The 11,605-nt window shown below is 37.2% G+C and overlaps 2 protein-coding genes and 1 non-coding gene across 3 annotated transcripts; 1 reads left to right on the top strand and 2 right to left on the bottom strand.

The window, feature by feature from the left end:
- Nucleotides 1-47: 47 nt before the first annotated feature.
- Nucleotides 48-1,486, bottom strand: LOC113777901 (cyclin-D5-1-like). The gene is made up of 5 exons (XM_027323132.1): nucleotides 1,217-1,486; nucleotides 1,035-1,121; nucleotides 617-908; nucleotides 397-530; nucleotides 48-260 (listed from the first exon to the last, which is right to left on the bottom strand). The coding sequence occupies exons 1-5, from the start codon at nucleotides 1,484-1,486 to the stop codon at nucleotides 48-50; spliced, it is 996 nt and encodes a 331-aa protein (XP_027178933.1).
- A 5,724-nt stretch (nucleotides 1,487-7,210) lies between these two features.
- On the top strand, nucleotides 7,211-10,034 carry LOC113778034 (BTB/POZ and TAZ domain-containing protein 4). Its single transcript, XM_027323281.1, has 6 exons — nucleotides 7,211-7,551; nucleotides 7,833-8,129; nucleotides 8,442-8,578; nucleotides 8,688-8,994; nucleotides 9,106-9,419; nucleotides 9,661-10,034. Exons 2-6 carry the CDS (start codon nucleotides 7,878-7,880, stop codon nucleotides 9,785-9,787), a joined length of 1,137 nt encoding a protein of 378 aa, XP_027179082.1. The 5' UTR covers nucleotides 7,211-7,551; nucleotides 7,833-7,877; the 3' UTR covers nucleotides 9,788-10,034.
- A 1,394-nt stretch (nucleotides 10,035-11,428) lies between these two features.
- On the bottom strand, nucleotides 11,429-11,502 carry TRNAR-UCG. The gene has a single exon. It is a non-coding gene; the product is annotated as a tRNA-Arg (tRNA).
- Between the last annotated feature and the right edge of the window lie 103 nt (nucleotides 11,503-11,605).

The raw sequence follows: 11,605 nt of genomic DNA on the forward strand, positions 1-11,605 counted from the left end.
GTAACTAATTAGTAGTACTTGGGAATCTGGCAAGTTGATTGATCTTCCTATGGAGATCGATGAGTCCTCTGCGAAGGTTGATGTTGATCACTGTCGGGGTATGCAAGCCTCCTTTTGGTGCCAATTATGCAACAACTTTCTCGACAATCACGTGAGCTTGATTGCTTTAACGACAAACTCAGGGGACTCTGCAGATTTGGGGTGTTGGACTTAGCCTTCTGAATTTCCCGCATTAGATTGTAGCATAAGAGCACATTGTCCTGTCCCAGTGCATTACCAATACATGAAATCAGATAGGTAGTATAACTTTTTCTGCGCGGGCATAAAGTGCAAACGAAGGAAGAATGAATCATGCATCGCAAATCATTACTTTCAATTAAAAGCAAGGAAACTCACTTTATGTGAAGAACCCCATGATGAGATTATGCTCAGCTTGAACTCCAACATCTTCATTGTCAACTGAGAATCGCAGGCTGCTAAAACAGCCACAGCAGCAATCATGGACGGTGGATATTTTACTAAACTAATATCTGAATTAACAAAAACCAAGCCAACTAAGAAAAATACGTTATCTGCAAAAGGAGGTGGAACTCAACTTAGTGCAACTATGGATCACCTTTTAGCATAGCCAATGTGAGTTCGATGGCTCTTGACATTAGTCCTTTCGGTCTTGACTCACCATAAAACTTGGCTATGAAGTATCGAAAATAAAGGAAAGGGGTGAGTACATTCATTTTCCACTCCAAAGCATCCAAAACCAACAGTTCCATTTTCTGAATCAGGCGGCCTTCAAAATTACATTCATCTATGTGATAGTCAGATAATGCCGGCGCTTTATACTCCTCCATCTTCGCAGCCAAAGATAAACATGCAATGGACAACAACCGAATAGCCCATAATTTCCCATCCTACCAACATCGATCAGGCAGTGTCACAAATTATTTTCCACCATCAGAGAAGTCTATTATTGAATCGCGTTTCGAGACGAGCAAAATATCACAAGAACGAGCGAGAAACTGAAAAATGATACTCACCTCAACGGATCGCTTAGAAAAGAACCCGTCGAAGTATGTCAGTGACAGATAGACCGTCTGGAAGTGAAGTCCAAATAAAGCTCTGGTCTATACCCAAAAAGAATGAGCAAAAGAATAAATAATAAACAAATCCCAGAATGAAAAGGATGGCACAGAGTAGTGAAAGAGAAGAGATAACAAACATCAAGAATCCATTGGACAGCATCTAAGCGGGCACGTTTCAACCAACTCTGTTCGTCAGTCTCGTCGATTGAACTATTGCAAAGAGATTTATTGGTATTTGACTGTAAATCAGATTCCTTGTGAATCAGCATTTCAATGTACTCATCATCGTACTCAAAAATACAACATTGGCACAAGGTTTCATCACTTTCGTTGTTCAGAGTGAAGCAAGATTCATCTTCTTCGCACAAAAGGCTAGGGATAGACGATGTAGTCTGAGAAGTTTCCATCTCAATATCGACACAAGAAAATCTTGGGAGTGTAAAGTGATTGTGATTCTGGAGAGCTGAATCTAAGGAGTCGGAGGTTACTGAAATCTAGGAAGAGGGGGGGGGGGGGGGGAAATAAAAAGGCGGTTGAGGTAAAAGAACGGGGCTGAGTTTAGCAGCGGTTTTGGTGCCGCCAAATTTTTAGCGGCTGGGATGAGAATTATGTATGTAGCGTCTTTCTTAGCAAGTTAGCAGTTAGAATGTTCTACGGGGAGTGGTCGAGTAAGCGTGAATAACAACACATTAGGGAGGCCGCCGTCTACTCGACCCTTTAATTTCTCCTCATGTTAATGAAGTCCGGGATTTTTGTACGGGATCCAAGTTTCTTAAACCATTTTCTTTCCCAAAAAAAAAAAAGTACCTAAATCATTGTGTGTGTGTGTGTGTGTGTGTTTTTTCCTTTTCCCCTTTTATATCGAACAAGCACTTCTCAAAATTCTAGTGTCCCGGGTTATGCCATGCGTAAACGTGAATATGAAAAATGGCTCCCTGTCTAACCCCTTTTAATTTCTTCTTTTGCAGAGGACATGGATTGTGATACTAACTTTTGAGTACTCTTTCTTTGATTTTCTTTCTAAAATTGCAATGGTGGCTTTTATTAAGGGCCGAGTGTTTTTGTTGAATTTTGACACCATGGTACAGGGCACTGCGCATTCTATTCAAATGTTAAGATTACCCTCAATCAACTTTATATATATGTTGCTAAGATTACCCTTGATCAATCAACTCTTTTATTGATTTTGTTAGGATCCACAACTTTATGTATGTTGCTAAGATTACCCTTAATCAATCAACTTCTTTTTATTGATTTTGCTAGGATCCATTATGCATTAATTACCCCTCTTTCTCTCTCTAATTAGGTATTTTTATAAGGGTCAACTTAAAAAAATTATTGGAGATATATATTTGACAAAACCAATATGAGAGGGAGGCAATTTACAAACATAAAAATATGTGTGAGAGAAGAGGAATAATATCAATAATAACCTATTAATCATATCATAAAAACAAGATTCCCAATCCTTCACTCTTCTCAATTAAACACAATAATACAACTTTCTATTTATAGACTAGATGACTTGACAACCAAGTCTTACGCCACAAGAAAGTTCCTAATAACATACTAATTTCTAAACAATAAAACAACCATAACTTGATTCCAATAGAATTACTAAAACCCTAACTTGACTAAAACACTACTAAATAAGAATATAGAAAATTTCTAATTTTCTGTTTTGATTTAATATGCCAACATTGTCTCCCTTAAATCAAACTCTCTATTGGATCAGCTTCACCACCATCAACTTTTTTTTATTGATTTTGCTAGGATCCATTATGCATTAATTACTCCTCTTTCTCTCTCTAATTAGGTATCTTCTATAAGGGTCTTTTATCGCAACGGATCTTCTGTCCCACACCCTGTGCCACTCTCTGTCCCACTTTTTATTATATTGCTTTTTCTTTTACATAAACATCATGTTTTAATTCTTTTTTGTTTCCTTAAGATTCAATAACTATTAATTAAGTAAAAAATAAATACAACAGCTTCAAAAAAGTAATATATAATAGAAAATTAAAAAATACAACAGAAAATTCATAAAAAATCTCATTTTTTATGCATTTTGATTTTTTTGAGTTTGTTAAATTTTGTGTATTACTCAATTAATAGTTATTGGATCTTAAGGAAACAAAAAAAATGTTTATGAAGGAGAAATAGCAATATAATAAAAAGTGAGACAGGGTGTGGGACAGAAGATCCGTTGCGGTCTTTCACTTGTAAGTTTTTTTTTCAGTGTAAGTGGAAGGACTCGAACGCAAATCTCTCACTCACACTCCTTCCTCTCAACCACCCAAGCCATCCATCCCCTCTGGTTCAGTTTGGGTTATAACTTATGCAAATGGAATCTATTTTTTGCTAGAAAACAAATTATTGAGATTGCGATGGGGATTTATATAGAGGGAGTGTTCCTCAAACACTATAACACTCAAATAAATTTTGACAAGCTAATGCTTTGGTCTCTCGACCTCATTTGGATAGTAGTTTTTTTATAGAAATTTTTTAATATTCTCTATAAACATGTTTTTCAATCATTTTTTAACTTCATATATCTCAAATTATTACAATATATTTTATATATAAACTCCTAAAAGTAGCAATTCAATTGATTCTTTTCTATGATTACAGTGTAATTGATGGCGTAATTACCTCCCTTCATTTGATAATAAAACCGTGCCGGTTGTCATAAGCATTACAATATCCATCAAACTTGGCTTGCGCTCACTCTGCGTGCAAAATCATTAATCCACACTGATGCAGCAAATTGTTTTTTACGTATCAGTCAATTGTGGTTCGCAATTCATTTGCATGCAACTCTCAATAATATGAACAACAATGGCCAATAGTAATCAAATTTTCCCAATGGAATACCCTCCGGCGGGCCTCTATGAATAACACTCCTTAAAGACTCGTAGCACTTAAGGCTTCCATTATCATCAAACATGCAAAGCACAGCACATATAATAGTGTGAAAGCCATAAAAGCCATCATTTAAGACAAATAATTAATTGACCCGACAATTGTGTCTTGACTTCCTACTCTATTTTAAGGTATCATTGGTTTGTCCAGCATCTTGATATCTCCACCGTAACTTAATGTAACCAATTAAATTTAGAAAGAGGACACGAGATCTAACAATTAAGCCATTACTCTGCCACATAGATTTGGGAGTGCTGTGATTAAGCCGTTAATGATACTATTTGCTTAAACCGGCAAATACTATTGTAGCTAAAGCAACAAAAACGTAGCATATGGTCCACGCTATAAGATTTTGCCCGTGAAAAATAATTTTGCCCCACGTTTTCTTCTTAGCAAAAGAAAAGAAGTGGATTTTTTTTTTTTTTGGGTAATGAAAAGTTTGGTTGGGTCTCTAGTCACCAGCAATGGTCAGGGCATGCCTCTGGAATCATAGCTCATTTACAAAAGTTTTTATAAATTATCTATTAATACAACTCTCACACCAACAATGCATTCGAACACGTGACCGCCCTTTTACGAAGAAATGGCCTGCTGTTGCCAACGAAGTCAACTTGTAAAAAGAAGTGGAGTATTGATAATGGTATGTAATTACACGTGACCGTGATTGTCCCATGGGAGCGGCTTCACGTGTGCGCGGAAGGTGGACCACCGCTGAGTTGGGAGATCATAACCGGAGACGCTCCACGTCTCATCAAAACACTAGTTGTGGAAGCCAATCTTTTTTTTCCCCCTCATTTTTATCGGTCAAACGAGTTGTAGTGGCCAATCTGTTGCAGAAATGAGAAAAGATTAAGCTAACAATTCACCCAATTTTCTTTTTCTCCATAATTGCAATAATTCTATTGGGACCTTGTGGGATGATTGACTTTTCTAGTCCATATGTCTCGGTGTTTCAGTATAACATGTTACGTTGATATAGATTAGGGTTGCAAACGAATCGAACCGCCCGCGAGCGCTCGAGTCAAGCTCGACTCAAGTTCGATCAACATCGAGCTCGAGCTGGCTCAAGTCAAAATCGAGCTCAAAATATTAAGCTCCGGCTCACGAGCTCGAGTATATATATATATATATATATATATTTTTTTTATTTTATTTTTTTATTTTAAGTATATATAATTTTTTTATTTTTTTAATTTTAATAGTAAAATTACATATATATCTTTAATATTTTATTATTTATTAAGAAAAAATATTATTTTATTTATTTTTAAAAAAAAAATAATTATTTTTTATTTTTTTCGAAGCTCGAGCTCGAGTTTGAAATTGTCAGCTCGTCGAGCTTGAGCTCGAGTTCGAGCTCGAGTTCAATGAAATTATGTCGAGACTCGGTGCGATTTGTTTGCAGCCGTAATATAGATGACCTTTATTAATTTCTTCCTCGTTGTGGTATTACTGGACAATTTTATTTTATGCTTTAATTTGCAAATGTCAAACTTTAAAAGAAAATTTATGTCATTGATCGATAATGGTAATATACTCCACGAGTTTCACTTGCACTATAAGAAAAACAAAATTAAAGGATTCCTGTGAACTTGATTGCGCAATGCCAACATATGCATCTTTGTCTTGCCCGTTTGCGTCTCCGGGTTCTAACCAAGAAAAAGAACTTACGAAGCCCAAATACAAAATACATGGGCACAGCTAAAAACATCACATGAGTGGCCCAATTTCATGAATTTGCGATGAACTCAAGTTTGCCCAAATTAACTGCCCTGGATAACAACCAAACGTTGGCGAATAGCAGAGCCCAACGATACATCTAGAAAAGTAAAAGGGACAAAATTTTTGCGAGTTCATTTCTCCTTTTCTTAATTATTTTGGTGATGAAAGATGAACGTTAATAACTTATCAACAGAAATAGAGAGATTGAGACTTGATACTGGGATTCAGCTGCACTCTCTGAGTAAAGATTTCTGCAGACTCGCTACGAAAGCAGGATAAATCATACTTAAAATCATATTATTGTTATAGGCAATTCACCCCCCAAAAAAAAAAAAAAAAAAAAAAAAAAGAACAGTAGTATTGCTGCGCTCGTAACCTTTGTGCAACTCAAGGGAGGAAAGTTATAGTACTGGATAAGATAAGAAATGTGCGATTTCTGATACCTCTTTTCCCTGAGCACTGTGAAAGTAAATCAGCCGTGTCCAACGAATCTACAGGTGTTTACGGCCTGCAATGTGCGGTGAAGTTTTGTCTCGCTCTAGAAAACCTTTGCTAGTTCAATACAACTTCAATTTCGTCCAGAAATTTAAACAGGTAGAGATCCAAGACTAAAATGTTTCGATGTGCAGAACACACCCAATTCACTTGGTTAGAGAATCATAAGACTGTAGCGTGTTAATTGTCATGTCATGAGTCCTGACTATTCCAGTTGTAAAGTATGGACAGAATATGTTGATTCATGCTTCAATTATGAAAATCTTGTACCCTTGCAATGGACACATATAAAAAAGGTAAGCATTATAGGTAGAGAGACAAAAAAGGCTGCTTACAATCCCTTCCACTTTATTACTTAGCTCAAACTACCTCTAATGCACAGACACTTATGATTTACACAAAAAAAATAGAGAATAAATCTTATATACACTAATAGTGTATACACTATCACCATTAAATTCATGACATATATGTAAAAGTTGGAGTTCAAATTCAAATTTTACATAATTATCATTCATCAAATACTGACAGTATATATATTGTCAGTGTAAAAAAGATTAATCCGAAAAAAAAAGGTAGCTTTGTGTTGAGCCCTGAAATTATTTCGGCCAGAAAAGAGTTGGTATTGGAATATATTAAATGTGTCTTTGGAAATATGCAAGGTGGATTTCTGCTATTTATGGGAGTAGTTGATTTGATTGAAGGGAGCACTGTTGAGGTGGGAGGTTGGAAGCAGCAAAACGCGGGAAGCGCGTGGATGGCGAATTGGCGAAACAGACTGTAAAAACACACGTGAAGATATCCAAATTGCACACGAGTTTGACTATTCAGATCTTTAAACACCGCAACTTTGTTGTGCAAAACATTGGCGATGGAGCTGACTCCAATCCACATCAGCAACCTTTTGTCTGGGACTCGATCAATAATCATTAATCTCACATTCACACGTCCCGATCTCACTCGCAACATGACTATATATAATCACCTGCTTCGCGTTCAATGAATTCCTTCTCCCTTCTCTCCGTCGTTTTGAATTTCCCATTGTTACAAGAAGGGGGTGCTTAGGATATTGTATATACTGTAGCGTCGTCTAGAATTGCAGGGCAGTATAGAACACAAAGGGTCAGAAGAGTTCTGTAACATTATTGGGTTTCCAATTATTGATTGCGGTGAATTAGTTTTTGTGTAATCATAAACCTGTACGTTAGATCTGTACATACGCTTATTTGGAACGTATTCATTAGAGATTGAGAGGGAAGAGAAGCAGAGAACACCGAACCCTGTCGCCATTTTTGCCGGTCTTGTTTGGTGTTTCTTGTACAGACAGAGAAAGGTAAGCGTGGTTTATGTCTCCTTTGATTAGTCTCTGACCCTTCTGCATTTAAAGAGCTTTTAATATCTCCATGAAAGGTACCAGAGATTTAGAAATATTCATCTGCAAGACAAATATGTTTACTAGAGATGAAATGGGTTCACGGTAAAAGATGCATAGAATACGTGAATCCCTAAACGATGCATTTAATCCTTCTTCTCAAGATAAACCAAATTGCATTCGGCAATTCACGTCTCTGAGAAAATAGATATTGAATTTTATCTTTTATAATAACTCTGCAGAAGGGAAGTTCGGGGCCCTGTTTTGTGAAGAGAAATCACAGGGACATGGAATCTTCCTTGACTTCTGAACAAACAGCACCAGTCCCACTCCCACTCCCACCTCCATTGCCCTATCCTGCAATAACCAGCCTCCATCAGAAAAGACTGAGCCCGAGGGCATCGCAGAATTGGGGAAGTTGCCGTGCTTCTACGGCTGGAAATCCAGCACTGGACCGGCTATTTGATGGAGGTTATCGAGCTGATGTTTTAATTCACACGGATCATGGCGGCGTCATCTATGCACACGCAAGTTTTCTCGTAAGTTATTGAATTTACCGGTTTCCATTTGACGGTGCAAATTTGAACTTTCTGTAGTATTAATTAGAGTGCTTTTCTTGATTAAAAAGGATGGAATACAAAATTCTCGGCTGAGTAATATGGGAAAGTCGCTTTAATCATTTTCTGGATCAGAATGCGTTTAATTAATTTTCATTCACTGTCTTTACGGGGGATGAAATATGGTATTCTCTTCACAATCAGTCGTCATTTTCGAGAAATGGATTTCGTCCTAAATATATATATGCATAGAATCTATAGATCTTGAACTTCATGTAATGTGGTCTGCAACAGGGTGTAGCCTCTCCTGTTCTCAAGATGATCTTGAAACAAACAAAAGGCCAAAATCGTGGTCGTCATCGGTCAGTCTCAATACGGGGAGTTCCACCTGAAGCTGTCCGAGTTTTTATCCGATTCATATACTCTTCCTGGTAAAGATTTTCTTCCTCCCCTACTAATTCTTCTTCGAATAATTACTTAATTAGTAACATATCTACTAGCCTGCTGACCATTGTAGTATTTATTGTGCTCTTTGTGAAGCTACGAAGAAGACAAACTCCAGGAACATGCTCTGCATCTCTTGGCTTTGTCACATGCCTATGCGGTTCCCCAGCTAAAGCAGTTGTGTGAGTGGTGGCTAGAACGCAGATTGCTGACAACAGAAAATGTAATTGATATCTTTCAGCTTGCAATGCTGTGTGATGCGCCTCGCCTTAGCCTCATTTGTCACCGTTTCATCCTCGAAAATTTCAAGCCCGTTTCTGTTACTGAGGGATGGAAGGTAATGAAGGAAAGTCACCCGGTACTTGAAAGGGAGATTCTTGAATCCATTATCGATGAAGCTGCCGTAAGCATTTCTTCTTCTATCATATCCTTGCTTACTCACTTCTAAGTTATAGTGACCCGGAAATTTGTTTCGTTTCTCTAAACTGGATGGTTTTGCCAATTTGATTTTCAGAAGCAAGATTACAGGGTTAAGAAGATCAATGAGAGGAAAATTTATGAACAACTATACGAGGCAATGGAGGCTGTTGTTCATATATTCAGAGATGGATGCCGTACCATTGGTCCACTTGATAAGATTGTGCTGAAAGATCAATCACCTTGTCCGTATGCCGCTTGTAAGGGGCTTGAACTGCTGGTTCGCCATTTCGCTGGATGTAAGAGAAGAGTTCCTGGTGGCTGCATTCACTGCAAGAGGCTGTGGAAAATCTTGGAATTGCATTCTCGAATTTGTGCTAATCCAAACATCTGTAGAGTTCCTTTGTGCAGGTTGGCTTTGGTTCTTTTTCTTTTCGTTCTTTTTTTTTTCTTCTCCCCCAGTTTTCTTCTTTTCTTTTTGTGTCTCGTATCTTGATCACAAAAAAGCAGAAATGTGTGCAATTTTGCCCCATTTCCATTATTAAAACTGCCAAATTTAACCGGTTTTTGATGGCATGAGAATTAGTGTTCAGCACAGTTCAAATAAGATCACCCTTGAAGCTTCTATTAACACTTGAGACATCCGTTTCAGGAATTTCAAGCACAAGAGAAGGAGAGAGAACAAGAAGGACGAGCTTAAGTGGAGGATATTGGTCAGAAAGATAGTGAGATCCAAGAGCATTTCGGGAGCTCCATTCTTCTCTCTGGAATCATCATGACCGCACGAGTGCTTAATTGCAAAATCAATATTTGATTAGTACAATTCTTCCAGTGTGCAAGAAGCTTTTACAAAATGTGTTGATATATAAGCAAATTGGATATTTCATTTTTAAGGTAACTACTGATAGCCAGAACATGAATGGTCCCTTTCCATTATTCCTTGGATCCGTTCTTGAAAGGTAACTACTGATAGCAAGAAAGAACATGAATGGTAAAGCCTCAAGGGCTGTACGATCGCAAGTCGAATTCTAAGGTCAAATTCGTGGTCCATCAGATGGAGAGTAATTTTACGAATTCAAAGGTTTTGATTGGACTTCATAAATAATTTCCAAAAAACAATAATGTGTTTTGCAACTAAGGAGTCAGGATACACCATCCACCACCCGTGAAGGTAAAACGTGTTAAAAGATATCTTTTACGTGTTAATACTTTATATATTTTATCATATTAATATGCACATTATCGTCGTAGAAATTAATTTTTTACACATTCTAAGTCTAGAAAAATGAAATGGTTATTCTGTAATTTTAAAAGTTACATATCATTTTTAACCCTAATTTTTTGGTTAATGTATACAGCTGCTATGTAAGGATGCAACGTGCATTACCATCATTGATACTCCCTCCGTTCCATTCCACATTGATAGTCCTGTTTTCCTTTTTCGTCTGTCCCAAATTGTAGTCCACTTTCCAATTGAAAAATGTAGTTGTATTTTAATTTTTTTAAAATATTCTTATCCAATGTAAGTTGCTATTACTATAAACCTATCCTATTTAATGAGAGTTGATTCTTTTTTTACCATCAATTCAAGTTCCCATAAAGTTGTACTCTATTTAATGTGAGGGTATTTTAGGAAAATAGCAATCTAAATTTACTTTTTCAATATAATTAACTATTTTTTCTTAAACTGTGTGAAAAAAGAAACAGAACTATTAAAGTGGGACGGAGGGAGTATATTGTACAACTGTCGTGAACGATTGTGGAAACTCATACTCCAATTGCGAAACAGCTAAAAAGAAAAAAAAAAAAAGGGTGATTTGGACTTGAGGAAAAAAAGGCGCTACGTTGGAAGTTGAAATTGAAAGGAAAACGTTCAACAATCGTTCGCCTCACTTCTTGGCCGTATTCGCCGAAAAGAAGAAAAATAAATAAATTGTCATCATTCACTTCCCTGATCTTGACCGTATTCACCAAGTTGCAGTCGGTCCAATTAAATCTCCGGTAGAATTTTTGCACTGACAGATTGATTAGAAAGGCTCGTGAGAGCGACTTCCCAGATCCACCATCTTCAACAAATTGGCGGCAGGTTGGATATTGTCATATTGATTGTTGAGGAGGACTTCGTAATTGATCTATCACCTGAAAAATCACCATCTAGCCTGAAGATTTGGTTGCCGGAAAGCACGAAACCCATCCAACAGAACGCAGATCTTGTGAAAAAGTATATATATATTTCACACCTTTGGAATAAAATGCAATTTGGACATCTGTGATTTTATAAATTTAATTACATCTCTCATAATGGTAACGGCCACATTTTGATTTAATCACGATCAGCAAAAGACATGCTAATCTTTTGATTAGCTGGTCCCTTGTTGCCTCCTGTTCTGAATTTCTAATCGCAAAACACAGCGGGCCATCGACCACAGTGGGAGTCGAACCCACGACCTTTTGATCCGAAGTCAAACGCGCTAATCCACTGCGCTATGCGGTCCTCTTGTGCTCATTTTCGAGCCTTTCCCTCCCTCAATTGCACATCTCCGGTCGCCCACTGCCTTACCTTACCCAATATGACCTTTGTTACTTTCTAGATTTAA

Source organism: Coffea eugenioides, chromosome 7 (genome assembly GCF_003713205.1).
Source record: "Coffea eugenioides isolate CCC68of chromosome 7, Ceug_1.0, whole genome shotgun sequence".
Taxonomy (NCBI): Eukaryota; Viridiplantae; Streptophyta; class Magnoliopsida; order Gentianales; family Rubiaceae; genus Coffea; species Coffea eugenioides.